Source organism: Convolutriloba macropyga, chromosome 7 (assembly GCF_964194025.1).
Source record: "Convolutriloba macropyga chromosome 7, txConMacr16.3, whole genome shotgun sequence".
Lineage (NCBI taxonomy): Eukaryota > Metazoa > Xenacoelomorpha > Acoela > Convolutidae > Convolutriloba > Convolutriloba macropyga.
In genome coordinates this window covers 68,161,700-68,187,062 of record NC_134474.1, presented here as the reverse complement: position 1 = coordinate 68,187,062, position 25,363 = coordinate 68,161,700, and the positions used below count along the sequence as shown (strand labels likewise).

The window sequence follows — 25,363 nt, the reverse complement described above, 5'->3', positions numbered from 1 at the left end:
TACTATGATTTACTATGTAGTGGCTCGTGCTCCGTAACTGGGGGTGCATAACATACGGGGGGGGCACAAACGGAATATATAAAAAACTAAACGTGTTACTGAGGTTGATAATTCCTTCGGTATTGGGCGGGAGTGAAGGCTTACACCTAATTAGTGTAGGTTTGCTTCAATGATTTGACGCGGCTTCTAGAGCCTAGCATATTGTTGTAGGCTTGAAATACGATGCGTTTTAGAGGTAAAATTATATACGCTCCTGTGGCGGTTCATAGTGGGCTTCGAACGCGAATTGATGTCATCTCATCATAAGTAGAGAGTATGTTGCCTTGATGGAACGAGCGATAGTATCTAGTTTGACATACACCCGGTCGCTTTTTTCAGGCTATGTCATGTATAATATACAACACAAAACTTCTCAAGTTGTTACTTGTGCTAGTAACTTCTAAAGTGGTTGATTCTTTCATACATATTCCGTATTGTTATTGGAATGAGTGCTGCCGGGAACCATGGGTATCGTTAAATCATACTCTTCTGCAGGAAACGTTTCTTGCACGTCTCTGTGGACAACAGCCTGCCAAAAACATGATTTACAACGCCCTTCTAGCTCACTGGACAAGCTCTCCATCCAAACCACTAGTTATGTCTTTTCATGGTGGACCAGGTAAATGTCCGTTTACAATTTGACAATGCTTGACTGTTAAAACAAGGAGGCTTGGTTATGATTTCCACTAGCGTGTTCAACAAAAATTGTCTGGGATTGTTAGACCAAAAGGTATATCTTGACGCAACACTTCCTATCGTGGCAACACAGAGACATACCTAAATCGTCTGTCAAATTGGACGGAGCGTGTAACTAAATTCCGTTGTGCTATTGGACTCACAAGACTTTTAAGGAACTGGGTCGCATTCAAAAACTAAACTTCGTGATCATTTTCAATTGCCGGAGAGTTTTTTTTTACTTTGTGAAGATTTAACTCAATATGCACTAGTCTCTTCTGATGTCGATATTTAGTAGCATACGATTTCGTGTGTGGAAAGGAAAAAGAATAAAAGAGGCATGATTTTCAAGCTAAGCAATTAAAATTAGATGTTGTACTTATGTTGGCTATTGATACCTCTGCTCCTAAAACGGCAGCTTCATTTGCAAACAAAAAAGTGAAAACTAAATGGCACAGATCATTGTTTATGAGAAGCAAAAAAAATGATGCATGTTTGCCAAAACGAGCAGATTTTGTGATTTTGTGAATGTTAGCAAATTCATTTGTGAAACCTTTGATTTAAGTTGGATTTCCTCACAGATATGCCACGTTTAACAAACATTTCCTGATTATACTGGTGCTAAGAGATCTGCTGAACAAATGCGCCAGTTCTGAGATGCATACATCAGTCGATATCCATTTTCCATTAGATGAGACGTTTAGTGGGGCCTTACGATAAAACTACAAGATTTATGTCCATTTGAAGTTTGTTTTAAGTGACAGGCGTTGCAGACTGTCACTGGATGTCTCTAAAAATTTAAGGACACACTGAATTCAGTTTTGAACACCATTAGGAAAATCAGACGCACAAGAGTCGGGCAAACGAATGCTTTACACACTCGGCTTTTGACAGAAAGTTTTGTTTGCAAGAATTGAGTTTATCAACAATCATTTTCGAATGAGAGGGTACCAACACCACTTCATTAATCAGCCTAATGCAAGTACTCACTTGTTTGTAAACAAATATCCAGCAATACGGAATAACTCAATTGAAAAGGCAAAGAAAACGAGAAGGTGGATTGGAAAACAGCATGCCAGAGCAATCCTTAAAAAATCGACTGATATTTTTTAGCAATCTATTTAATATTACCTGATAAGAAGTTCGAAACCAATAGTGATGTGGTTTTCAAAAAGAGCCATGATACACTTCTAATGTAAACCATTGTTTTTTATACACCTAATTTTTACTGGATTAATGTGAAAGTAGTGCCTATGACATCTAAATGTATTGTGAATGTGAAATAATGTTGCTACCGGATTGGATAATCTTAACAATACTTTAAGGTAGAAATAGAAATGAGATTTTGAGCTGAATAATAGTCGTCTTGGTAAGAATTGCTAGAACTAAATCCGAAATAGCCCATAAATCTGAACTATATTTGACTGAAGATCAGTTAGATTGTTGAAAGTATCACATTGCATCAATTCCTGGGTAACAAGGAGTCCCGCTTTAATAGTTCTTCTTAATGACGTGGCCACTGCTTTATAACTTTGATTATCTACAAAATATGGTACTATATAGATAAAATTTTTGTTTGGTTCAGATTTAATCTTCAGACCTCGTCCTTTCTTTAATCCTATTTTAAATCTATCTCTATACCTCAAACAACACAATTTGTTACAGCTTGACCATTACAGCTTCTGAGTGTTTGTATCCATGTGGACGATCATACAATATTTGGGTCTTTAACATTATAGCCCCCCCCCCCCCACGAAATTATAGCCCACCCCATTGTTGTACAATTCCCATGCTTAGGGGGGGGGGGGGGGGTAACGTTATATGACCACTAAGCGGGGGGGGGGGGGGGGGTTATAATGGGAAAGGACCCAATATTTTGGTGTAATGAGGGAAGGATGTAAATTATTGCTGGCAATCATACACGGTTATATGTGGTATTTCAGATTTTTTGCAAGTATAGGGCTTGGGAGTATCAAGAGTTATATATAATAAGCGATCCTTATTGTATCATTACTAGGAACTGACAGCCCCTTGGTGAGTGGGCTCCTAAATTACATTGCCTTTTGAACTAAGTTCCAAATATCAGCATAAACTAAATTTATAATGGTGCAGAAGCCCAGCGAGCGCGTAACACGAGAACTAGCACTACAACAGAAATTGCCGTGCTGCACGTTAATAAAGGTAATTACCATTTTAACTTAAGTACAAAAGCTAATGTGAGAATTTCTCACTTGGATACTTGTAAAGTAACGGAGTTAATTGAATTTTTCTCTTGTCGACTCCAGGAATCGGAAAGTCACACACTCTGAAGTTGATCAGGGACACACTCTTTAAGAAGAGGGAGAAGACAGGTTATTTCGAGTACATAGCGGTTCCGCACCAATATCCTCACCAAAGTGACGGTTCGAAACTTTCTGCCTATCGCCAAGACTTGCACAGGAGAATAATCAATGCTGTGTCGAGGTTTGTAAAAAGCATTTGTATACCTGTTATTAATAGCTAATACCTGTTATTAACCGCCCTCATATTCTCAGCAGGCTGATATTGCGCTCCCAATTTTTACGATTGGAAGAGGAGTATTGGAGAGGTGTCTTTTTTGAATAAACTTTATTGGAGTGAATTTTGAAGCAGTAATTGAAAGCGTGCAAAAATTGGAGTTTTTTGGTTTTTGAACAAAATTGAAGAGGAGCGAAAACAGAGAAGGTTTTATGTTCGTGTCACTGTTTTCGAGAGAGCGAGAAACTGAGGTGCGAAAAAATTTACAGTGATCAAATTGTTTGTTTCCATGAGGCTGTTTGAAACAGCCTTTTTTTCTTTTGCTTATGATATTTTAGTAATTATTGGTTTGTTTTGATAAAAGTTTGTATGTTTTTGCTAATTTGAAGGTTTTCAGCTATTTTGCTGATTTTTAGGCGAGTTTTGGCGATTTTTTGGTATAAAACATTTTAATGTTGAGAAAAATTTCAAAAAACTATAAGACCTTTACTCTTAATTTTTGCAGTTCTGTTTTTTCTACAATTTAGACTAATTTCTCAGCCTATGATGACTAGCCAATTGTTTTGTGAGAATTCAAATACTCTTATTAGCTGGAACGAACTTATCCTTGGCTTTGTGTGCTTTTCTAATATTACAAAAAAATTTCTAGTTTTAGTTCACGATTGCTTTTTTCGCGACTCGACTTCAAATATTTTACAAACTCTGATCAGCGTTTTTACTATTTATTCGACGGGTAATATTTTTTCGCAGAGATGGCTCTTAGAGTCGTTCCCGGAATTCTTCTGGCTGTGTTTTTTTTACTTGTCGATTAAAGGTTCGTTTCGCTTTACCTCATTTTGCTGCTTTTTGAACATTTTGTATGAAATCCTGACTTCTCTGGACTAGTTTTTTTTCCGCGCCCGCTCCACTCAAAGTTCTGAACAGCATTTGCTCAACGAAGAAGTCTAAGTTGAACGGTGTCTTAAAAGCAAAATGAAAAATGGAGTCGGAATAAGCCCATAAAGCGCAACTTTAGATGCCCTCTACCTAAACTTTGTTTTTCTGTCTTAGTAACCATCTTTAATGTTTATTGGTATTAATACTAGTCCCTCCACCCTATCCTTAAGGAACAGGAGGTTGTTTAACTACAAAATGAAATAAAAGTTTGCACTTTAAAATGTTTTTTGAACAAAAAATCAATTTTCAGTTCTCGTCTTTGAAACCCAATCGAGGTTATGATAATCAACAGCGGCTATTTTTCGGCAATCTGCAGGGTTTGTTTTGATACTCCCTCATGCATAAGCTGTTAGTCTACTATATTGTAGTTATTTGACATACCTCACTCGCGCAAATGGTTTCCGCGCTTACTGGAAAAGCATTCCCAAATTGAAGGTCACTAGAGTACGCCTAAATGGAGCGTCAACAACTTGAGTGCTGTAATACTTGAAGTTGCGAGCTTTTGAAATTGTCTTCTAGAACATTGTAGAATTTTGTTAGAGCCCTTTTCGTGAGGTCGCCATTCATTTGGCATACAAATTTACAATTAGGATCTCACCCATAGAATTTTATAAAATAAGCAACTCTCTATATTTTCCCTTACTTGTTCAATCCTAATCACGAGCAAGGAGGTCAGGCGACTATTTTCCGGTGAGCCGCCTGCTATGTTCTAAAGTTTCGCTCATTCGTTTCTGACAACCGTGCCTTAAATTTAATAAATGATTTTTCTGCTATCACAGAAAGCAGACTCGACCAATGACAGGCAACAGGAATTGCAGAAAAAGAGCATTTGGTAAAAATTCCATTTTTTAACTTAATTTTTATATTTCCGCAAATATAACCAATGCCATGCCAAGATGATTGTGTAAAATTTATCAGATGTATATAGTTCTATTCAAAGAATTCGAATTGTTTTGTAGCGCCTTCAATTTTACGACTTGGAGAGGCGATATGGTTTTTTAGTTTGGTGAATCGAAGAGGAGTAATGATGACGTAATTGTTTGAAATCGGCGGCTTTACGTTTTACATGTATTGTCAAGTGCTGCACGTGAAAACAAGTGTTTAAGTCAATCTTCTGAACATATGTCAAAAGCAGAGAGAGTATTCGGCATTTATATTATTGTGTTAATAAAAAATCGATTAAATTAAATTAAATTTTGGTTTTTCAGAATAATTTATGCAGTATAAATTTTTCCATCTATTATATGGGCTGTGTTACAGGTTAGTTTTTACTCAAATAATTCGATTGCTTATATTTTATCTAATTTTGACTTATTTTGACCTAGTTTTTCTTTTCTTTAATTGACACAATCCTGGTCTACACAATCTTGGTTTTACACCACAAGTTTATTGACACAATCCTGGTGTAAAACCAAGAGAAACCCTACTAGGTTTCCTGCTGCCAAAATATACAATAAGTTCAGGCAACGTTGTTTTTTTTCTGAAGGTGATAATACTGAACGATAAACTCTTACTTATGTGGGCCATAATCTTAAACAGTCTCATCTTGTTAACAGCTGTGAATTGAAGGGATTCCGGTGAACTTGCTAAAAATCTGAAATGAAAGATAATTTCATGTTTTAATTTCGGAACATCTTTAGTTGTTCAATTTGGGATGCTCTGCGGCATAATAAGTGGCACCCGTTACCGATATATCTCGAATCCAGTCATTTGTTGCTTTATTTGCCTTTTAATTGTTCCTTATAGGTTTTTAGCCTAAACGACCGTACTAAAGACCGTACTACTTCCATCTTTTTTGGAAATTTTATGGCGATCGTTTACCCTTCTAAATCAAGGTTATATTCTTACAAAGTTAGCTGTCAGCTCATTTTTACTGCTTTATCTTCGTTTGGCGTATTTCAATTTGCTTAATGGTCTTTGTCTTAAGTGCTCAAATTACCGAATCATTTTTTGGTGAAAACAAAAATGAAGACAAAAGAACGCCAGAAGAAAGAATGCCAGAACATCTTCATTGTCTGATTGATAGCCACCCTCATCTTCTCAACCGGCTATTATAGAGCTCCTTTCTTTCACTAGGCTAGTTTCAATCATCTCTTCTTCTGCTCAAAATGTTTTTAAGCAGCTGTTGCTCAACAAACCACAGTCAGTATAAAAACCGAAATCAGAAATAGAAATGGGATGCACGCATGAAGCCCAATTTTAGATGCCCGTTACTTTTTTGAAGTCTTAGTTACCATCTCTAATGCTTATTGGTATTGGTACTAGCCCCTGTATCCTCTCACTAAGAAACAGGAGTTTGTTCCACAACGAAATGACTTCAAAATAGTTTGCACTTTGTATATAATTTTGTACAAAATCATTTTCCTTTCATTATTTCTATTCTTTCAATCCCAATCGTGGTTATGGGAATCAACGGCGGCTATTTTCCGGCAATCTGCCGGTTATGTGTTTAATTTTTTTTCATTTCGTGTTTTAGTCGATTGATATGCTTAGGTTACCTTTTTTATGATCACGTAAGAAGTACAAAATTCGAATCGAAGGGTTCTAATTGAGATAGATTCTGCAGTAATAAGAGATTGGGATAATGTACGGTACAATAATATTAGTTCATTTTTGCAACAAAAACGCAACAAATTGAAATTTCATTACTAGATTGAATTTCTCAAAGTCAAGTTTTCTGAAAATTATGGATGAGTTTTCTTGCTCGCTTTCTTTGCTTTTTTGTTGGCTGAATTTTGGCAATACCGAAAAGTTGTTTCTTGATTCTCATTTCTCTTGGGTGTACCGCGGTAATAGGTCATTAGGGCCCTAAATTCTCGCAAATACTTTGCAGTGTACCTAAGTTCTTACATCTCTCCATTTAGACAAGGCTTCTTGAAGTGGAAGAAGACATCCAATTTGATGTCCTAGTCAAGGTATTTCGCTGCAAATTTGTATTAAGTGTTTTTGGTATCTATAAAGAAACAAAATTATCTAGACTCTCGCAGATCAAACTGTCGTTCTTTTAATGAAACATCGCAAAATGTTAAAACTTACGAGATGAGAGCTGTTCATGTTAAATACTCTAATAACTTTAGGCATTTGGGATAGTTAAGAGTAAATGCGTTTGAAAGTAGGCATGAAAATTGAAACAATTGGGTTTTAGGAATTATACCCGGTGTCCTTTTAGTGCAAAGCTCTTCCATTTTTTGTTGCCATGAAAGGACGAATTTCTCCTCTTGCGTCGGGCTGATAATTTCTTTAGCAAACGTAAAATATCAATTATTGTATGTTCAATGCCATATCTAATTCGTTAAACGCAATTTGCAGTTCGCAATTCTTAATCTCGCACATTTTTTTTGCGATTACCATTAGTAAATTGTACAAATTGGCAAAAAAATTTTGTTTTGTGTTCGTGAGCCTAGCAGCTCTTGATGTACGAACTTAATCATTTGAATCAGTTGATGTGCTTATTGAAAGTTTTAGAGGCCCAAATTGTATTGCAGTTTTGATGGACACTTTGGGGAGCTGTTTTAAATCGGAAGATTTTGAGTGCCATTGTTTATGCTTTCTGAAACTTCCAAATTAAAAAAAAAAAATTGGAGCTCCTTGTGACTTGGAATAACCCATTTTTCATCGGTTTACTGTTTTGAAATAGAAGACGAGAAGATTATCCATCGTCGTCAATTAACAGGTACAGTTTTCGTAATGACTCAATGCGTACAATCTCAAAAGGTAATGTGGAATCTTTCGTCCCCCTATCCCGTTTTCGCCGCAATCTATCTCGTTATGATGCGAATTATGTTCGCTAATACCTCCTTGTGAAATACCTCAAAGCTCGCAGTTTGAAGGGCTGATGTAACTTTAATTTCTTTTTCAGTACAATTTACGATCTGTAGTTCCGGTTTCTTGATAGTTTCAACTTTATGGCATCATTCATGTCTTTGTTCTTCGGCGATTTGAAGCTTTTTCAATATCTGATTTCAACATCTGATAAGCTCCTCAACAAGAGCTTATATTTGCCCCATAGAGAGGCCTGTATGGTTGTCCCTTGTCTCGCCGAGAGGCCTTTTGTTTGTTTCGTCGAAGTCTTACTCCCAATTTTCTCTGATTTCTAAAGGAAACGTTCTTAGAAATTTTGACTTACATGTTACCGAAAGCTTTGATTGCTTCTCCATCGACCGACTGTTTTGAGTTTTACCACGGTAACAGTCTTGTCATTTTTTTCCATTTTTGGACTTAAGTTCTTCCTATTCTCATTAGAAGTAATCTACTCTCTCATATTCGAATTGTTCTGCAAAGTTTGATGAATGTGGTTTACTCCCTTTTGCCGATGACTGGAAGAAACTCGAAACATGGAAGATAGACATTACGAAAGAAATTTACAAAGAGCTATTGAATTGTATCATCTTATTAATTGGCACTGTTTTGCCCATATTCACGATGCGTATTTGGAGAACTTGCGCTTTCTTACTTGGTGTGTTTGACGTAAATCATTCTGTTCGAGAGAACCTTTTTTCCTGTAGCTGTAAAAATTGCGAGAATTTTTTTAAAATCATATAAGTTGTAATTGCGTTCGTGTAGAGAACGTTCGAGTGACCAGTTATCGCCTAAACGAAATACTACATGATGCTGCTCATTTATCTGTTTTTGAAGCATCATTCGTGATTGTCACTGTGTTATCTGATTATGTGTTGAAGAAGCAATGATTTGTTTGATGTATTCTTCGGTATTCCTAAAGATTGAATGATGCGGCAGCAAATCGTGAATGGGACTGTTTCTTCAAATAATAGTTGGTTTTAACTTAGTTTTGTCATTCTCTAAGTTGTCTAACTAGGAGTCAGTAGTTGCAGCCGAGGTTTAATAGTTTTTTGCATGCTGTTTAATTGCTCTTGAACGCAGTTCATAGCAATTATTGTAAACGTGTGTGTCTTTTTACGACTCGAAGAGGAGTATTGAGATTCTACATGTTTTTACGACTCGAAGAGGAGTATTGATATTCTACAGGTTTTTTTTAGCAGAAAGCAAGTTTGTTCATGACTTGAATTTTGACTTCTTTCTATTCGAGCTTTTACCTCCGTTTTTGATTGTTGACTTCTGTTTTCCACCAGCACCTAACCACACCCCCCCCCCCACCAGCACCTAACCACACCCCTGAACGGAAAAAATTTTAACGCTTTTTATGTTATATTGGTCTACGATTTTTGTTATTTCTTGTGTTTTTTTTCGATATTCTGATTTTGTCCAAGTTAGGGTAGAGATTATTTTGCACGACGATTCGAGTCGTTTCCGGTATTCTACCGGCTATGTTTTTTTAGCAGAAAGCAAGCTTGTTCATGACTTGAATTTTGACTTCTTACTGTACGAGAATTTACCTCGGTTTTTGATTGATGACTTCTGTTTTTGAACATTGGACTTTAACGGTAGCTTCGCTTGTAATTTATAGTAATTAGGAACTGCTGATAATGTTCAAGGTGAAGAGGTCGTTTTGAGATTTTTTGTTCCTATATAAGTAACCCCTAATTATCTAAACTAAAACGCACAACCCCCCCACCACCTATCTACCCCACCCCCCAACACCTACCTAACCCCCCCCCCCCCCCACCGCCCCCGCACCCCCCAACTTACCCCCCCTCCCCACCTACCCCTACCCCCTCCCTTCACCTAGCTACCCCCACCTACCACCCCCCCCCCCCCACCTACCCCAGCACTACTCACCTCCCCAACCTATCTACCCACCCACCCTACCTAGCTCCCCCAGCACCTAAAAAATTGTCAGCATTTTTAGAACACTTTAATGTGGTTTGTTGGGCTACTTTCGTTTTTTTCTTGTCTATTTTGATGTTCTGATTTCGGTAAGGTTAGGTTAGAGATTATAATGCACGACGATTCGAGTCGATTCCGGTATTCTACCGGCTATGTTTTTTTATGCAAATCTTTCGCTTGACAATTTTGCGCTTTTCTTCTAGAACATTCTTTGACTTCTCAAGTGAGTTTTTTACGCTTTCGTTCATCATTTTTGAGTCATCTCTAGTGCTCCGAAGTTGCTAATATAAAATCGGTTGCAGCATAGCAAAATTAACTGACTCGTAGCGCAGTGGTTACTGAGGGTTGCCATGGATCGAGAGGTCAGTGTTTCGAATCCCGGTGGGGTCAAAGATTTTTTGCACCCATAAGGAAAAATTGATCTAGACTAAAGACCACGATGAATTGAATTGCCCCGCCTGTCGTTCAAGAGCAATTCTTCCGACATTTGTTGGTTTATGTTCTAGTTAAATTTGCTCTCTGTATATAGAAACGATTCCCAAAACTCTACGGAGTTCTTTGTTTTTCTTCGGCTCTTCTAAATCTTGCAACCTGTGAACTTTGGCAAAAAGTGGTTTAGCTCCTTTAGAAGAGATTTCAAAATCTGGGAATTCAGTTATCTCGGAGACATTTGATTTTTTATCAGAAAAACTGTCATGCCATATTCGGCCAATCTCGTCATGAGGTGATCATGTGCTCTAAGATTGTTCGATATCATAGAATAAATTTAGTGATTCATCTGAGTATACAAGTACATCAGCAATGAAGTGCCTGGTGGATGTCTGTTTTTTTCAAAATCCAAATGGATTTTTCTAAAATATAATTATAGGTAGTTGTCGCATTTAATAACGGTCTCTGAGAGTTATTTGGTTGAGAAAGCGACCTGTCAACAGGAGCTCATAGTTGCTCCATAGGGAGGCCTGCATGCTTGTCACTTGCCTCGTAGAGAGGGCTGTAGGGTTGTTTTAAAGTCAGACACTCCCAATTGACTCTGATTTTTAAAGGAAACGTTCTCAGCAATTTTGACTTAAATATTACCGAAAGTTTCGATTGCTTTTCCAGCGACTGTTTTGAGTTTAAGAAGAAGAAGAAGAAGAAGAATTTATTTCTCTGATACAAAATAATACTAGCAACACAAAGTCTAATATATATTTAGCACAGAGGGGACAGCAGACGGAACCAATTAGTTCACTTGAAGCTGCCCTAATCCAATAACATTGTATTGCAGAAAATGAATAATTATCAACTAAGTCCATTTAAGTATCCCAATCTCACCAAAGCAAGTAAAAAAAAACGAAACAATAAAAAAAACATTAACCACTGTAGTAGCAAAAACAGTTATCAAAATTTATTACTGGCTTTATTAGACGTCACGGAACCACTATGTGCTTTAAATTCTATTGAGTTGTCACGTAAATTACTGGCTCTACGAATACAGAGGCAAACCCCAGAAGTTGCCAAGCTTAAATGTTGCCAACAATCCTTCTTTTTGGATAGAATTGCTGAATAAGTTGCTCGAGATGTTCTTTGACGTCTGTGCTGGTAATTGACACCAAGTTCTTGTTGGCATTTTCAGCAAAGTAAGGATGATACCGGTAATTGAACAGATGTTCCTTTTCTGTCCGAGATATTGACACAATGGTTTGCATGATTTTGACTTCTCACCAACGTTTAGGTGATATTGGCTTTCTTTGGTCGCTGACTTGCAGTTAAAGGTCTTGCTGTGTTCAACAGAACTGTTTGTCATTGATCGGCTCTTTCGCTGGTTGGTTTGTCTTTATGATTAATGGCTGTTGGGTTGTCTGTGATGGGGTCTGGTTGACAGAGGCTGCAAGGAAATTGATCGAAGGGGTATCTATGACTGTGTCTGATTAGCTTAAAATTGTATCAGCTGGTTCATCAGCAAACTGTTCAACGGGTAGTTCATATTATGCTGAAACTGCAATTTTTTCACTCGAGTCAGCATTGACTGCATCAAACTATGTTTATTGAGACTGTCGTCCATCGTCAAATTGCATTCAGAAATTTTACGTGTGAGTTCGCATTAGGCTCAAGGAATGTTTCTGAAGGTCAAGTGAAATCATTCCTAAGACATCTTCTTTTAATTCCTGTTTCGACTTTGGAAAAGTCCACAAGTGATGTTTTTGTATCATAATAGTTGTCATTGACTTTTGGAAGATTGATTGTAAGGTCTGTATGAATAGCGACAAGAATGTGATGGTAACTTGTCTCTTCATTAGTTTTTCGAGCAGGGACAAACTGGGATTGCATTTGGTTGAACCCAAGACTCTTTTTTACCTACTCTTCTTTCGTGGCCGCCTGATTCTAGATGTTGGTCAGCCGCTCAAAATAGTTTTCCCTGACCAAAATTGTTGTTCTCTGTGTCTGGTATTTGGGTGATTGCTGGTCCAAGGAGTTGTCCAGTAGATACAGGTGAGGGTTTGTTTGGTACAGGCACAGCTATGGCAATCACAGGTTTTGGTATGGCATGTACAGTGGCCGGTGATGTAGCAAGTTCAGTATGCAAAGGTTCATCTACCTCGGGTGATTTTGATACAAATTGTGAGGGAAAATTTCTAGCAGAATCACAAACTAGCTGGAGCACTATGCAACGCTGGCAATCCTGTTGGAAATTGTCCCCCCAAAATCACCCAGTGTAGATAAAATTTTACTGACTAAACCTGCTGCAGCACCCACGCCAGGCCAAGACCTGTGATTACCAGGGCTGGTCCTGTACCATCCATATCTTAACCTGTATCTACGGGACGACCCCCTGGACCAGCCATCATAGTAATACCAGTAAAGGAAAAAATTAATTAAGCCCTGGGGATAAAACAAAATTAAAGATTCGATGAAAAGTAAATTTTGAGCCGGATTTTGTGTTACGAATTGGTTCGGAATCGATTAACATTTTAAAAAATAATTAGCTTGCTTTCAGGCATGCTTTAGCTGTGACGCCGTTTCAGGTGTAGAATCATAACTTAGATGTTATTTACGAACGCCTTTCCGGTTGAAAATTAAAATGGAGTGGAACCACCAGACAATCAGGAAGCTGTATGAGACGACAAGATGCATACACAGATATCTTGATGTTTATTTTTCGGATCTGATTTTGAGCAAATTTACTTCTATATCTCTGATTATAGATGGCTATATGACCTCTAGGTCCTTTGGCTGCGATAGGGCTATCACTTAGGCAGGTGGTCAATCGGCTGCACCTAATTGAAGTTTTGAGCTCCATTTAATGGAAGTTTTGGGCTGAGCTAACTCGAGATAAAAGAAAAGGGCTGTCGATAAATTGTGGGTTTCATTGATGTAGTGGTGTAAGTACTGTAAATTATTATTATTATTACTGTAAAGTCGTGCAAGGTTTCTTAAATTGAGAATATGCGTTAAGTTACTTTATATATTTGTCCCTTTTGATAGGAAAGGCTGAATGGTTGGCGACCTCACCGGTTTTTTGTAACGTCTTTTCAGAAACGAGGCTCACTGAACCTTAATTTGTGCTTACCCGAACAAAACTGTGGAAAAAACTAGTGGGGCAGAATAGTTTCCTTTTAATGCTCCTTCCTATCCTCTTCTGCATATCCTCTTCTGTTTAGTATTTGAGTTTGGTGTGGATTGTAATCTCTGCCTAGATGCAAGCATGCCCTGATTGTGTTCGAAGAGGCTCATCTGATGAGCGTGAAATTGTTGGAAAGCATCCGGCCTTTTCTGGACACAAATGAGATGGTTGATGGGGTCGATTTTCGCAAGGCTGCCTTCATTTTCATAAGCAACACTGGCTATCAAGGGCTGGAAGATCTGGCTGCCTTGTACTATCACAAAGTGAGCAGCATTACTCCACACCTTTTCCATGATTACCACTCCTTTTTTTAGTGCATCTTTACTATTAATGATCGGGTACCTTGCAAAAAGGGGATAGTTTTGAATAAGCTAACCGATGCATGAATAAACGTATTACCAGCTTCTGCAGATTTGATATTTTTAGCTTTTGTTGAGCCATTTGAAAGCGTCAAATTTAAGTTATATTTTGTCAACAGAGTCCACATTTGACGCAGATAGACTTCGCTCACAGTTTTCTCTGGAATGTGCTGGCAAAACTTTCGTAGAAGACTCCCGATTTCTGCTATTTAAATTTACCTTCTTCCAAAGGTAAAGCAATGTAAACGAATGTTGACTTCAAACTGGCGAAAAGCTATTAATTTGACAAATAGGTGTGGCTATCTATAAGAATTTGAAACAAAGATTTCCCGTGTTTTTTGTGATCTATGAATTACCTAGGCGTAACAAATGTCAGAAAACGATTGCAATAATTCAAAGTCAGCTTTTTGCTGTTATAGTTGTATGTGTTTCTAAGAGTTCTGAGAATTGGGTCTCTCTGCAGCACAGATTTAGTATCCTTCCTATTTAGTTTCGAGCTCCGCTAAAATAAAATAGAATTACAATTGGAAAAAAGTCCGAGGAACTGAACTACCATTACCAACAACTGCACAACTAAAAGAATTTCTCGAGGCAAAACAATCGACTTGATGCACTATAGTTACACGGTCTAATGATCGCAACCAGAACGTAGTTTCAAGATCAATGATTGAAAAGTTCCGTCTATGCTTTCGCCAGGTAAAGCATTTTGGCACAGATGGTATTTCCAATAACTTTTTGGGCCAACGAAAGCAATGGCATGTTTCAATTATCAGCACTGAACAAATAAGTAATTTAAAATACCACTTTGGAGTGGCACTTCGGAGTGGCAGTTAACATTTATGAATCATTATTCCTTCAAGAGTGATACAGATGGCGCGGTCAGATGCATTTGAGCATTAATACATTTTAGTTTATACAAATGATAATCCAAAAACGCATGGAGAAGATTATCCAATCCTACATTTGTGGTAAAAGCGAAGTTGTCGAGATCAAAGCGAAAATTTAGCGCGGGCGAGTGCATATCTATCAAATGTTCAATCAGCCATTCTTACGATTAAAGGTATCAGGCTGCACCAGAGGAGGAGATTCTGAACAATTCCCACGAAAAGCTGATCCCGTATTGGATTTTTCACCTTAACGATTTAGCTTGATTAAAACAGTATGGCATATAAAATGACTCACTGATTTTTATTTTCCATACGAGTCTGCTGCAAGACTGGTCAGTTTCTGCATCCTAATGATATCCTTTTCCAATATTTGTTAAACTACGAGCTGCTTTTTAATTGTTTCCCACAGATTGAAACAACGGATATTCACTTGTCGCAGTTTGCATGGTCATTGATACCAGCTTTGACCTTTAATTCATCAAAAACTCTCCTCCGCATCGAGGACTGATAGTAACTATTACTAGCAGACTGTATTGCATAATCTTGAACACTCGAAAATACTACGAAAACTTTCTGCTGATGGATTCATGAAATAGGAACACGAAGTCGGACGGGGATATTTGTATATGTTATGGAATTTTTCTAGTCACTTTCCGTTTAGGCACATAATTTGTTCTTTTGTGGATTATTTCCAAGCTGATTTTATGGTGGTGTATTTGGAAGTTTTTTGCTGTGGAAATTACGTTCCGCATAATTTCAACAGCTTTAAGTTATAAGCATGAAGGGTTACACCTATCTCAAGTCAACGACCAGATGGAATAAATTTAAGAAAACAGCGCTGGAAAATTTGTTGAACATTCTGTACCTGGTCAAACTGAAATTGCTCTGACACGTTCTGAGATTTAGATTTTAGCTGAAGCATTTGAGCCTTTTGAAATTTTTGTCACTATCTCGAGAATTTAACCAATCTGAACCACCTGCATCACTTCGCAATGATTTTAACGCTATGGAGAAATTCTCCAGGTTGTCACTTGGATGTTGCAGTCGAAATAATATTTTGACCAAAAGGTTGAACACCCCACGTGGAAGCTTTGTGGTGGCATTGTTTCGTCAATTCTCCCTTTCATCATAGATTGTTTGATTCTGATAACGGTGGTGGGTCCAGGTGGAAAAGATGAAACTTTTCTCGTGACAGACGTCATAATCAAGCTAAAAATTTTGTTCTATCCTCAGTTTGAAAAAAGTAATTCTACGTATATCAGCTTTTTGACAAAACTCGTAAAATTAATTTAAGTTTTTTTAGCATTGGCAACTAATTTTTGTAGAACGAAAAGACTCGGTCGTCAATTAGTTTTTATCGAGGGACTCAATTGGAGCAAGATTGATTGGTACCCCGAAACAGATTGTCAAATTCATTCTCATTTTTTTGCAGAATTAAAATAGGTTGCTCGAAGCAGCCAACGAGAGAAAGCAAATATCCCATGCGGCCAAAGAAATACTCACCAAAGGAAATTTTTTAAATGTAGTGCAGTTCAAAAGAGCTGACATGGTTGATGAGGACCTTAGAAAGCACAACAAAAGGAAACAGAGAAATTTATATGGAGAGAACATCACGATAGAGATTGGAGCACTGATGCAGCAGCTCAAATATTTGAAGGATTAACGCTTGCCGAGACTTCAAGCCGAAAAATTGAGAATTGGAAAATAATAGACAAGTCGCTACAAAACACAACAACAATTACTCTTGATAGGCATACGGGAATTTTTCATAGGAAAACTGGAGGACTATATGACAGTATTTTTTGTTTGAGCTTATAATAAACCTGTAGCACCTTACAAAGAAAATTTATGCAGATTTTATCCTGATAAGAGTTGCAAATTGTGTAGCATTTTGTCAATACAAGCGTTTTGTCGAATCAGGAGCCGAACGTTAGCTAAATACTAACACCATGCGGCTCTCCATTTTCTACAGCAAATAGAAATGTTAGAGTTAAATTTTATTGAGTTGTTTTATAGTTATTGAGAGAAATACGTAATCCTCGAGAATGCTTACTGGTGTAAACTGTAAAAATAAATTGGGAAGAGGCACAAAAGAAACTGCTTTTTATTGCACCATTCGTTGTTGACTTCACCATCGACATTGCAGGTAAGAGAATGTTGACAAGTAAGACAGAGGAAGCTTCACATGCACAAAATGCAAAACCAAATTATCTCATCAGGGATCTGCAAATTACCGAAAACCATACTAAAAGGTTTTAAATTATGAGCCTCCGTTAAAAGTGACAGTATTTTTAAATCAACGGGCTTGAGGACCAAAACTGATAACATCTAGAAACGAGATCAACGTGCACAAAGTTCAAACGCGTCATCGTTTTCCACGCTGAAAACTTGAGTTTTATCCCTGAGTAAAATTTTTTGAATGAAATATGGTCAGTGGATCCTGCAGTAATGCATTAATGGCTCAATGAAAGCAAAAACAAACAATATTTTTTGGTGGCAGTCGATGCACTTAGTAGATTCTGAGAGTTGATCCAATGAAAGACAATTATGCGTCAACGACTAGGCCTGCATTTGCCCTCATGACGGCGAGAATTCAACCCGAGAATGTAGGGACCGATGATACCCAAGAAAAAGCATATAACAATTCACCAAGCTCTGAACAAAACGAAAAGTTTTGAGCATAGCATTCGATCAATTGATGCTTTGTTCTAAGCTGATTTTATGGTACTATTTGGAAGTATTTTGCTGTGGAAATTAGGTTCCGAATGATTTCAACATTTGTTATGAGCCTGAACTCATATACCTACCTCAAGTCAACGACCAGATGGAAATTAATTTGAGAAAACAGCGCTATGAAATTTGGCGAACGTTTTGTACCTGTTCAAACTTATTTGCTCTGACACGTTCTGAGATTTAGATTTTAGCTGCAGCTTTTAAACTTTTTTGAAATCTTAACGCTATGGGGTTGTTCTCGAGGTTGTCACTTGTATGTTGCTTTCAAAATAATATTTTGACCAGAAACTTGAACACCCCACGTGGAAGCTTTGTGGTGGCATTGTTTCGTGAATCCTAACTATCATCATAGATTGTTTGATTCTGATAAAGGTGGTGGACCTAGGTTAATAAGATTAAACTTTTGGTGACAGACGTTATAATCTATTTAAAAATTTTGTTCTTTCCTCAGTTTGACAAAAGTAATTCTACGTATATCAGCTTTTCGACAAAACTCGTAAAATAAAATTAATTTTTTTGTTATTGGCAACTAATTCTTGTGGAACGAAGACTCGGTCGTCGATTAGTTTTTGTCGAGAGACTCAAATAGAGCAAGATTGGTTGGTACCCCGAAACAGATTGTCAAATTCATTCTCATTTTTTGCGGAATTAAAATAAGTTGCTCGAAGCCGCCAACGAGAGAAAGCAAATATCCCATGCGGCCAAAGAAATACTCACCAAAGTAAGTTTCTTAAATGTAGTGCAGTTCAAATGAGCTGACATGGTTGATGAGGACCATAGAAAGCACAACAAAAGGAAGCAGAGAAACTGATATGAGGAGAACCTCACGAAAGAAATCGCAGCACTGATGCAGCAAATCAAATATTTGAAAAATTAACGCTTGCCGATTCTTCAAACAGAAAAATTGACAATTGGAGAACAGTATTCACGTCACAAAAAACAACAACAATTACTCTTGATAAGCATACGGGAAATTTTCAAAGGAAAACTGGAGGAATATATGAGAGCATATAGATTGTGCCTATAATAAACCTACCGCACCTTATAAAGAAAATTTATGCAGATTTTACCCTGATAAGAGCAGCAAGTTGCGTAGCGTTTTGTCAATACAAGCGTTTTGTCAAATCAGGAGCCGAACGTTAGCTAAATATTAACACCATGCGGCTCTCCATTTTCTACAGCAAATAGAAGTTTTTGAGTTAAATTCTATTGATTTGTTTTATACTAACTGAGAGAAATACAGATCCCTCGAGAATGCTGGCTTGTGTAACTGTAAAAATAAATTGGGAAAAGGCACAAAAGAAACTGCTTTTTTGCACCATTCGTTTTTGATATCACAATCGACCTTCTAGGTAAGAGAGTGTTGACAAGTCACACAGAGGAAACTTTACATGCAAGGAAAACAAAACCGAATTATCTCATCAGGGATCTGCAAATTACCGAAAACTATACTCAAACTTATAAATCATGAGCCTACTGTAAAAGCGACAGGCTTGCGGACCGAAACAGTGAGATGCCATCTAGAAACGAGATCAATGTACACAAAATTCAAAGGCGTCATCGCTTTCTACGCTGAAAAGTCGAGTAATATCGTTTAAATGAAATATGGTCAGTGGATCTTGCAGTTATGCATTATTGACTCAATGAAAACAAAAACAAACGATGTCTTTTGATGGCAGTTGATGCACTTAGTAGATTCTGAGAGTTAATCCAATGAAAGACAATTATGCGTCAACGACTAGGCCCGCATTTGCCTTAATGACGGCAAGAATCCTGCCCGAAAAAGTAGGGACTGATAATAGCCAAGAAGAATTATATAACAATTCACCTAGCTCTGAACGAAACGAAAAGTTTTTGAACATAGCATTCGATCAATTGATGCTTTGATCTACACTTTCCTGAACGAAAACCACAAGAATAATTGAAAAATGAAACCTACAGAATTTCATCAATATCATTGACTCTCGTGTCAACGTTATAGCAGATGTTACCCCCAAAGAACACAGAAGTTTTTTATGTTTCTTTTTTATAGCTGCGAAGCTGTAAGCTGAGCGAAGCTATATTGCGGTGTTCTTGTTTTTTTTTGTTTCGTCGTCTGAGGCTCTTTTTTTCGTTTTACATTTGTTCACACAGCAAAGCTGAAAAAGTCAAAATTTCTGAATGACTTCTTCCTATCACTAACGGCGTTTGCGCGCGTGACGTCATTTCTCACTCGCTTTAGCAAAAGTTTTTAGGTTATTTGCGTGATTAGATTTTGATCATACGTGACTTACCTCACTCAATAGAATGACTTTTGCACTTTAAAAGTTTAATTTGAATTTGTTTCAGGTCAAAGGAACTCATTTGTGCAGTAAAGGTCCCTAATGAGAGGCTTCTGCGGAATGAATTTTCACAAGCTTTGTTAATTTATCGCTGAATGTTTTTTACCTAGTTTTTTGAGCGGCGTCGATTTTTTTTCTTCAATTTAGATCTGTATCTTTTTCTATCTCTATTTTATGGCACGCAGGTCTATTCTTTCGCAGCTATTCCGGCAATCTGCCGGCTATGTTCTTGAATCAGATTCCAAACGGGATAAACAGGTAAAGACCAGGGGTCATCAGGTTTTGTTAAAGACCCTAAGCTGGCTTCAAAAGTCTTTCAAGTGCTTATTCTGCATAAGTCTTAAATTCAAGGCGGAAGCTAATAGTTCATTTCAAAAAAAAAAGATTTTGGAGCCAAACTTTATGCATTTTGTCCAAGTTTTCTGCCAGCTTTTGAGTTTTTGTTAAAAGGGCATTAATTTTGACGTTGGTAACAATTCAAAAAGGTCTTTCTCAACCTAGCATTTTTCATGTCTCCCTCTTGAGATGTGTATTGGTAACGAAGACTTACTCTTAGAAAATTGTAGTGACGTGTGCGAGCTTTTGCGTGGTTATAGTTAATAATGCTGAGATTATTGTAGAACAATTTTTTTCTGTTGGACATAAGCTAGGATCTTTATAATTCATCTGGAACGAAGTTTGAGGCAATTATTGTAAACGTGTTGGTCTTTTTATGGAATAAAAAGTGGCAGTTTTAGTGCTTTTGTTCTAGAACATTCTGTGACTTCTCAAGTGACTTCTTCGATTGTTGTTTTCGACTGTTGATAGATTTAGATTGTTGATTTCGTAAGACTAAGTGGCCAATTTACTAAGGCCAGTTTTAGTGCCAATTTAACTCATTAGTTGTTTGTCTGAGATGAACCAGCTAATTACAATGCACTATACAAAGCGCATAATTGAAAATTTAAAACATCAAGATAATTTTTTTTTTAGATTATAGTCACTGAGCGGTTGTAAAGTGAAGCATATGCAATTTGGTGAATTGTTATCAGTAGCTTCCGTGAGCCTCTCCAACGTCTATTATTTAGGCGCTCCTTTTTACAATTCAAAGAATTTGAATTGTATTGGGCGCTGTCTTTTTTTAAGATCTGTTCACACATTTTCATGATTTTTAAGTCAAATTGGAGTAAAGGTTTTGGTCACGCCGAAACAGGAAATGGAGCGAAAAAGCGAGTGGCTTTGCGGCGTGAAATTTTTTTTTGCTCTTATTAATAGCCGCCCTCATCGTCTCAGCCGGCTATTATTGCGCTGCTCGTATTTTTTTTTACTTCGTCAAACTTTTTTTTGCTTTACCATTTTGCCGCTTTTTCGACATTTTGCGTGAAATCTTTTTGACTTCTCTAGGCTAGTTTCTCTCTTCTCTCATTCTGCTAAAAGTGAATTTGAACATAGTTGCTAAGCAAAGCAGTTCAAAATGAACAGAGTCGGTATAAAAAATTGAAGTCAGAAATAGAAACGTGTTGGTCTTTTTATGGAATAAAAAGTGGCAGTTTTAGTGCTTTTGTTCTAGAACATTCTGTGACTTCTCAAGTGACTTCTTCGATTGTTGTTTTCGACTGTTGATAGATTTAGATTGTTGATTTCGTAAGACTAAGTGGCCAATTTACTAAGGCCAGTTTTAGTGCCAATTTAACTCATTAGTTGTTTTTCTGAGATGAACCAGCTAATTACAATGCACTATACAAAGCGCATAATTGAAAATTTCAAACATCAAGATAAGTTTTTTTTGTAGATTATAGTCACTCAGCGGTTGTAAAGTGAAGCATATGCAATTTGGTGAATTGTTATCAGTAGCTTCCGTGAGCCTCTCCAACGTCTATTATTTAGGCGCTCCTTTTTACAATTCAAAAAATTGAATTGTATTGGGGCGCTGTCTTTTTTTAAGATCTGTTCACACATTTTCATGATTTTTAAGTCGAATTGGAGTAAAGATTTTGGTCACGCGAAACAGGAAATGGAGCAAAAAAGCGAGTGGCTTTGCGGCGTGAATTTTTTTTTGCTCTTTATTAATAGCCGCCCTCATCTTCTCAGCCGGCTATTATTGCGCTCGTATTTTTTTTTACTTCGTCAAACTTTTTTTCGCTTTACCATTTTGCCGCTTTTTCGACATTTTGCGTGAAATCTTTTTGACTTCTTTAGGCTAGTTTTAGTTTCTCTCTTCTCTCATTCTGCTAAAAGAGTCGGTATAAAAAATTGAAGTCAGAAATAGAAACGGGATAAACCCATAAAGCCCAATTTTAGATGCCCGCTATTTGAACGCCGTTCCTATAAGTCTTAGTTACCACCTCTAAAGCTTATTGGTTTTGATAGTAGCCTCTCTCTAAGAAACAGAAGTATGTTCAACTACGAAATGCCATCAAAATAAATCGGACTTAAAAAATATTTTTGTACAAAAATCTTTTTTTAATATATTCTATTCGTTCAATCCCAATCATGCTTATTGGAATCAACGGCGGCTATTTTCCGGCAATCTGCCGGGTATGTTTTTAAAGTAGAGTGAGAAAACGTTGTGTGAACAAACATTCGCTTTCTCGCTAGTGATTTTTTGTTCACATGCGGCAATTTCACTTTGGTTTTTACTAAATTTTCAATTTTTTTGATCGGATTTTTTTTCTTAATGGTGTTCCCAATCCATTCATAGTTCATTCAAGGCCTGGTTTTTTGTTCGAATCAAGTTTACATTTCTCGCTAGTGGTTTTTTGTTCTCCTTAGCGGCATTTTGACATTGATTTTCTTTTTTATCTGATTTTTTGAAATGGTTTTCCACTGCACTCATAGTCTTTCCTAGGTCGTTTTTTTGTTTAGTCAATGAAAATTCTTTGAATTGTACGTCAGGACTTGTACTGCTATGTTTTTCAATTCGCTTTACCTTTTGATCACGTTTTTCGTTTTGCATAAATCACGATTTACACGTTTGACTTCTGACTTACTTCACTCACTGTTTCAACTGAATGGTTTTTAAATTCTTTCAAGCATTGTTTTAAGTAATTTATTGAATACGTTGAATGTCAAAAGAGCAAAATCAAAAGAAACGGGATAAACCGATAAAGCCCGGTCATTAAGTCTTTTTGAATTGGGTTATCCAAGTTCATTAGAGCGATTGCTAGCTGATGTTAGTTTTTAGCTTAATACCCTTCAGTTTAGAAGCTGAAGTAAGTAAAAGTTTATCATCTAACTGAAACTGCACACTGAATTAGAACAATTTATAAAACTTAGGAAAATTTTTTGTCAATTTCTATCTCTTCATTTTTTCTTTTTTGTTTCAATCCTGATGTGGGTCTAGCGCGTCAACCGCGGCTATTTTCCGGCAATCTGCCGGCTTTGTTTTGACTGTTGGAGACGTGATGATTTGGTTGTGTTAGTATAGGGTCTGAATGTACACGACATTCCGCTGGTGGAGATAGAGAAGGTGTTGGAGGGTATCGCTTATGCGGACGAAACAGGGGGGTTCTACCAGAACCTCCTGTTGGCCAGGCATCTCATTGACTTCTACATACCCTTCTTCCCTCTCACTCGAGACCACGTCCGCTGTTGCATTAGAGAGGAAGTGGAGCGTCGTTTCCAGTACTCTCCTAGTCACTGGGATGTGGAGACTGTTCTGAAGTTGATCCCTTTCTTCCCGTCTGGAGACAACCCTGTCTTCTCAGAGATAGGATGCAAGAAAGTGAACCGGGCCATTGCCCTCAGTGGTATTCACATGCAGCATGAGGAACTATAAAAGAAACACTGTCCTGGGCGAGACTGGATGGTTATCTTGTTAGATCTTGTAAGACGAATGTTTATCTTGTAAGATTCTTGTAAGACAAATGTTTATCTTGTAAGATTCTTGTAAGACGAATGTTTATCTTGTAAGATTCTTGTAAGACGAATGTTTGTTTTGTAAGATTCTTGTAAGACAAATGTTTATCTTGTAAGATGATGCATCCTCTTATAAGATTCTGTCAGAATCTTGTAAGATCTTACAAGATAACCATTCGGAGTTGTCCCGGGGTTCTTGTTGGGCATTAAAGTTGCCAACCTGCCCTTCACTTTGCCTACATTGTTAATTGCTTATCAAAGGTGCTAAGGATATTGGCCAACAGGGAACAGAAAGATAAGAGAAATTTGGTCCTCGACTTAATTTTAATTAGTCATCAAATCCGATAAATCAGTAAATACGTAGCCCGTCGGACCATCATTTTGATGTGCTGCTGGGTTCTTCGTGGCCAAATCCGACCCACTCCTGAAATGGTTAGGGGGAGTACAGCCGGGTATAGACAATAGTTACGCCAGTTGAAAATAACGCTTCCGTATAAATATATATCTCAACTTGAAAAAGAGTGTTTAGCACAAAAATGTTTCTCATCGTCTTAACACCCTGTTGGCCTATTTGGCGTAGTCAATGTAGGAAGCCAAAAAACCCAATCAACAGAAATACTTAAGTCGTCATTTTAAGCTATAAAGAAGTATGTCCTCTGATACTTCTGTTGCTTTTTATATCCAGTGTACAATTCGGGTATTTTGGTTTTGGGTTAGACTGTTAGTAGTGAGAAATGGGGTGGTCTACCGCACAGAAAAAGGATCCCTCCACTTATTAGTCTCGAACCCAATCTTTTAGTGCTTTCATATGATTCTCATAGTTTTTTAGCCTAAACCACCGTACTACAGGAGCATCATTTTGAAACGTTTTTGGCAATCATATACCGAACTTCATCAAGGTTAGTTCATACAAAGTTCGTTTTATGGCCCATTATTTACTGCTTTATCTTTGTGTTTGACATATCGCAAATTGACTAATTTGCTTTTGGTCCGTTTTGCTTCTGTCTTGTGTGCTCAATTTACCAAACCGCTTCTGGGTAAATTTGATTTTGAATCAAAAACTGTTGTTTTAGATAAAAGCTAAAACTCATTTATTGCTGCACGTTTTGGTATCTCTATCTTTGCCGCCTTTTATCTAGTGTAGACTCAAAGACTAAGAAATGCTACAATTTAAATGCGAAAATCTTAACCGTTCTCTTTCGCGCATACAATAGTACAGCTTTCAAACAAGATTTCTAATTAAGAACAATTTGTAGCAAGAAGACAGCTATGATTATTAAATACAAAGAACAATACAACAATGCTTTTAATAATCAAATTTAATGTTATTGTTTTGCGAATGATAATTTCAAAATTATTCTCTTGAGTCTCTAAAGTTTATCAGAGGCATATCATCCTCTGAGGCTAAATCAACAACCTCGGGGGGGTTATTTTCGCTTTCAGTCTCCCGCATTCTTTTCATTGGTTTGACTTCGGCAATCGGGATCAAACGCTTATTGATTTTCTCTCGCTTAGCCCTCATATAGTTTCTATGGTGAAGCATCAGGGCTGTAAATTCACGTAGATGAATGGCTGTGTATTGCAATGCCCACATATCACCTTTGAGGCTGAACTTCTTAAGGTAGAAGAACACACTCAGTATGATGTCCTGCGGGTCGAAGTATTTGACCGCAAATCTGTAGTACGTGTTGTCTGTATCTAAATAGAAACAAAATTGTCTAGACATTTATG

At 37.2% G+C, this 25,363-nt stretch overlaps 1 protein-coding gene across 1 annotated transcript; it reads left to right on the top strand.

The window, feature by feature from the left end:
• Window positions 1-442: 442 nt before the first annotated feature.
• On the top strand, window positions 443-23,621 carry LOC142342477 (torsin-like protein). Its single transcript, XM_075393814.1, has 4 exons — window positions 443-658; window positions 3,000-3,177; window positions 13,569-13,758; window positions 23,202-23,621. Exons 1-4 carry the CDS (start codon window positions 580-582, stop codon window positions 23,550-23,552), a joined length of 798 nt encoding a protein of 265 aa, XP_075249929.1. The 5' UTR covers window positions 443-579; the 3' UTR covers window positions 23,553-23,621.
• Window positions 23,622-25,363: the final 1,742 nt, after the last annotated feature.

Bases quoted from the DNA above. Each gene is read 5' to 3' on its own strand.
- LOC142342477 (XM_075393814.1), top strand. From the start codon at position 580: ATGATTTACAACGCCCTTCTAGCTCACTGGACAAGCTCTCCATCCAAA. The intron at 659-2,999 runs GTAAATGTCCGT...TGTCGACTCCAG, and splicing joins GTCTTTTCATGGTGGACCAG to GAATCGGAAAGTCACACACT. The intron at 3,178-13,568 runs GTTTGTAAAAAG...ATCTCTGCCTAG, and splicing joins ATAATCAATGCTGTGTCGAG to ATGCAAGCATGCCCTGATTG.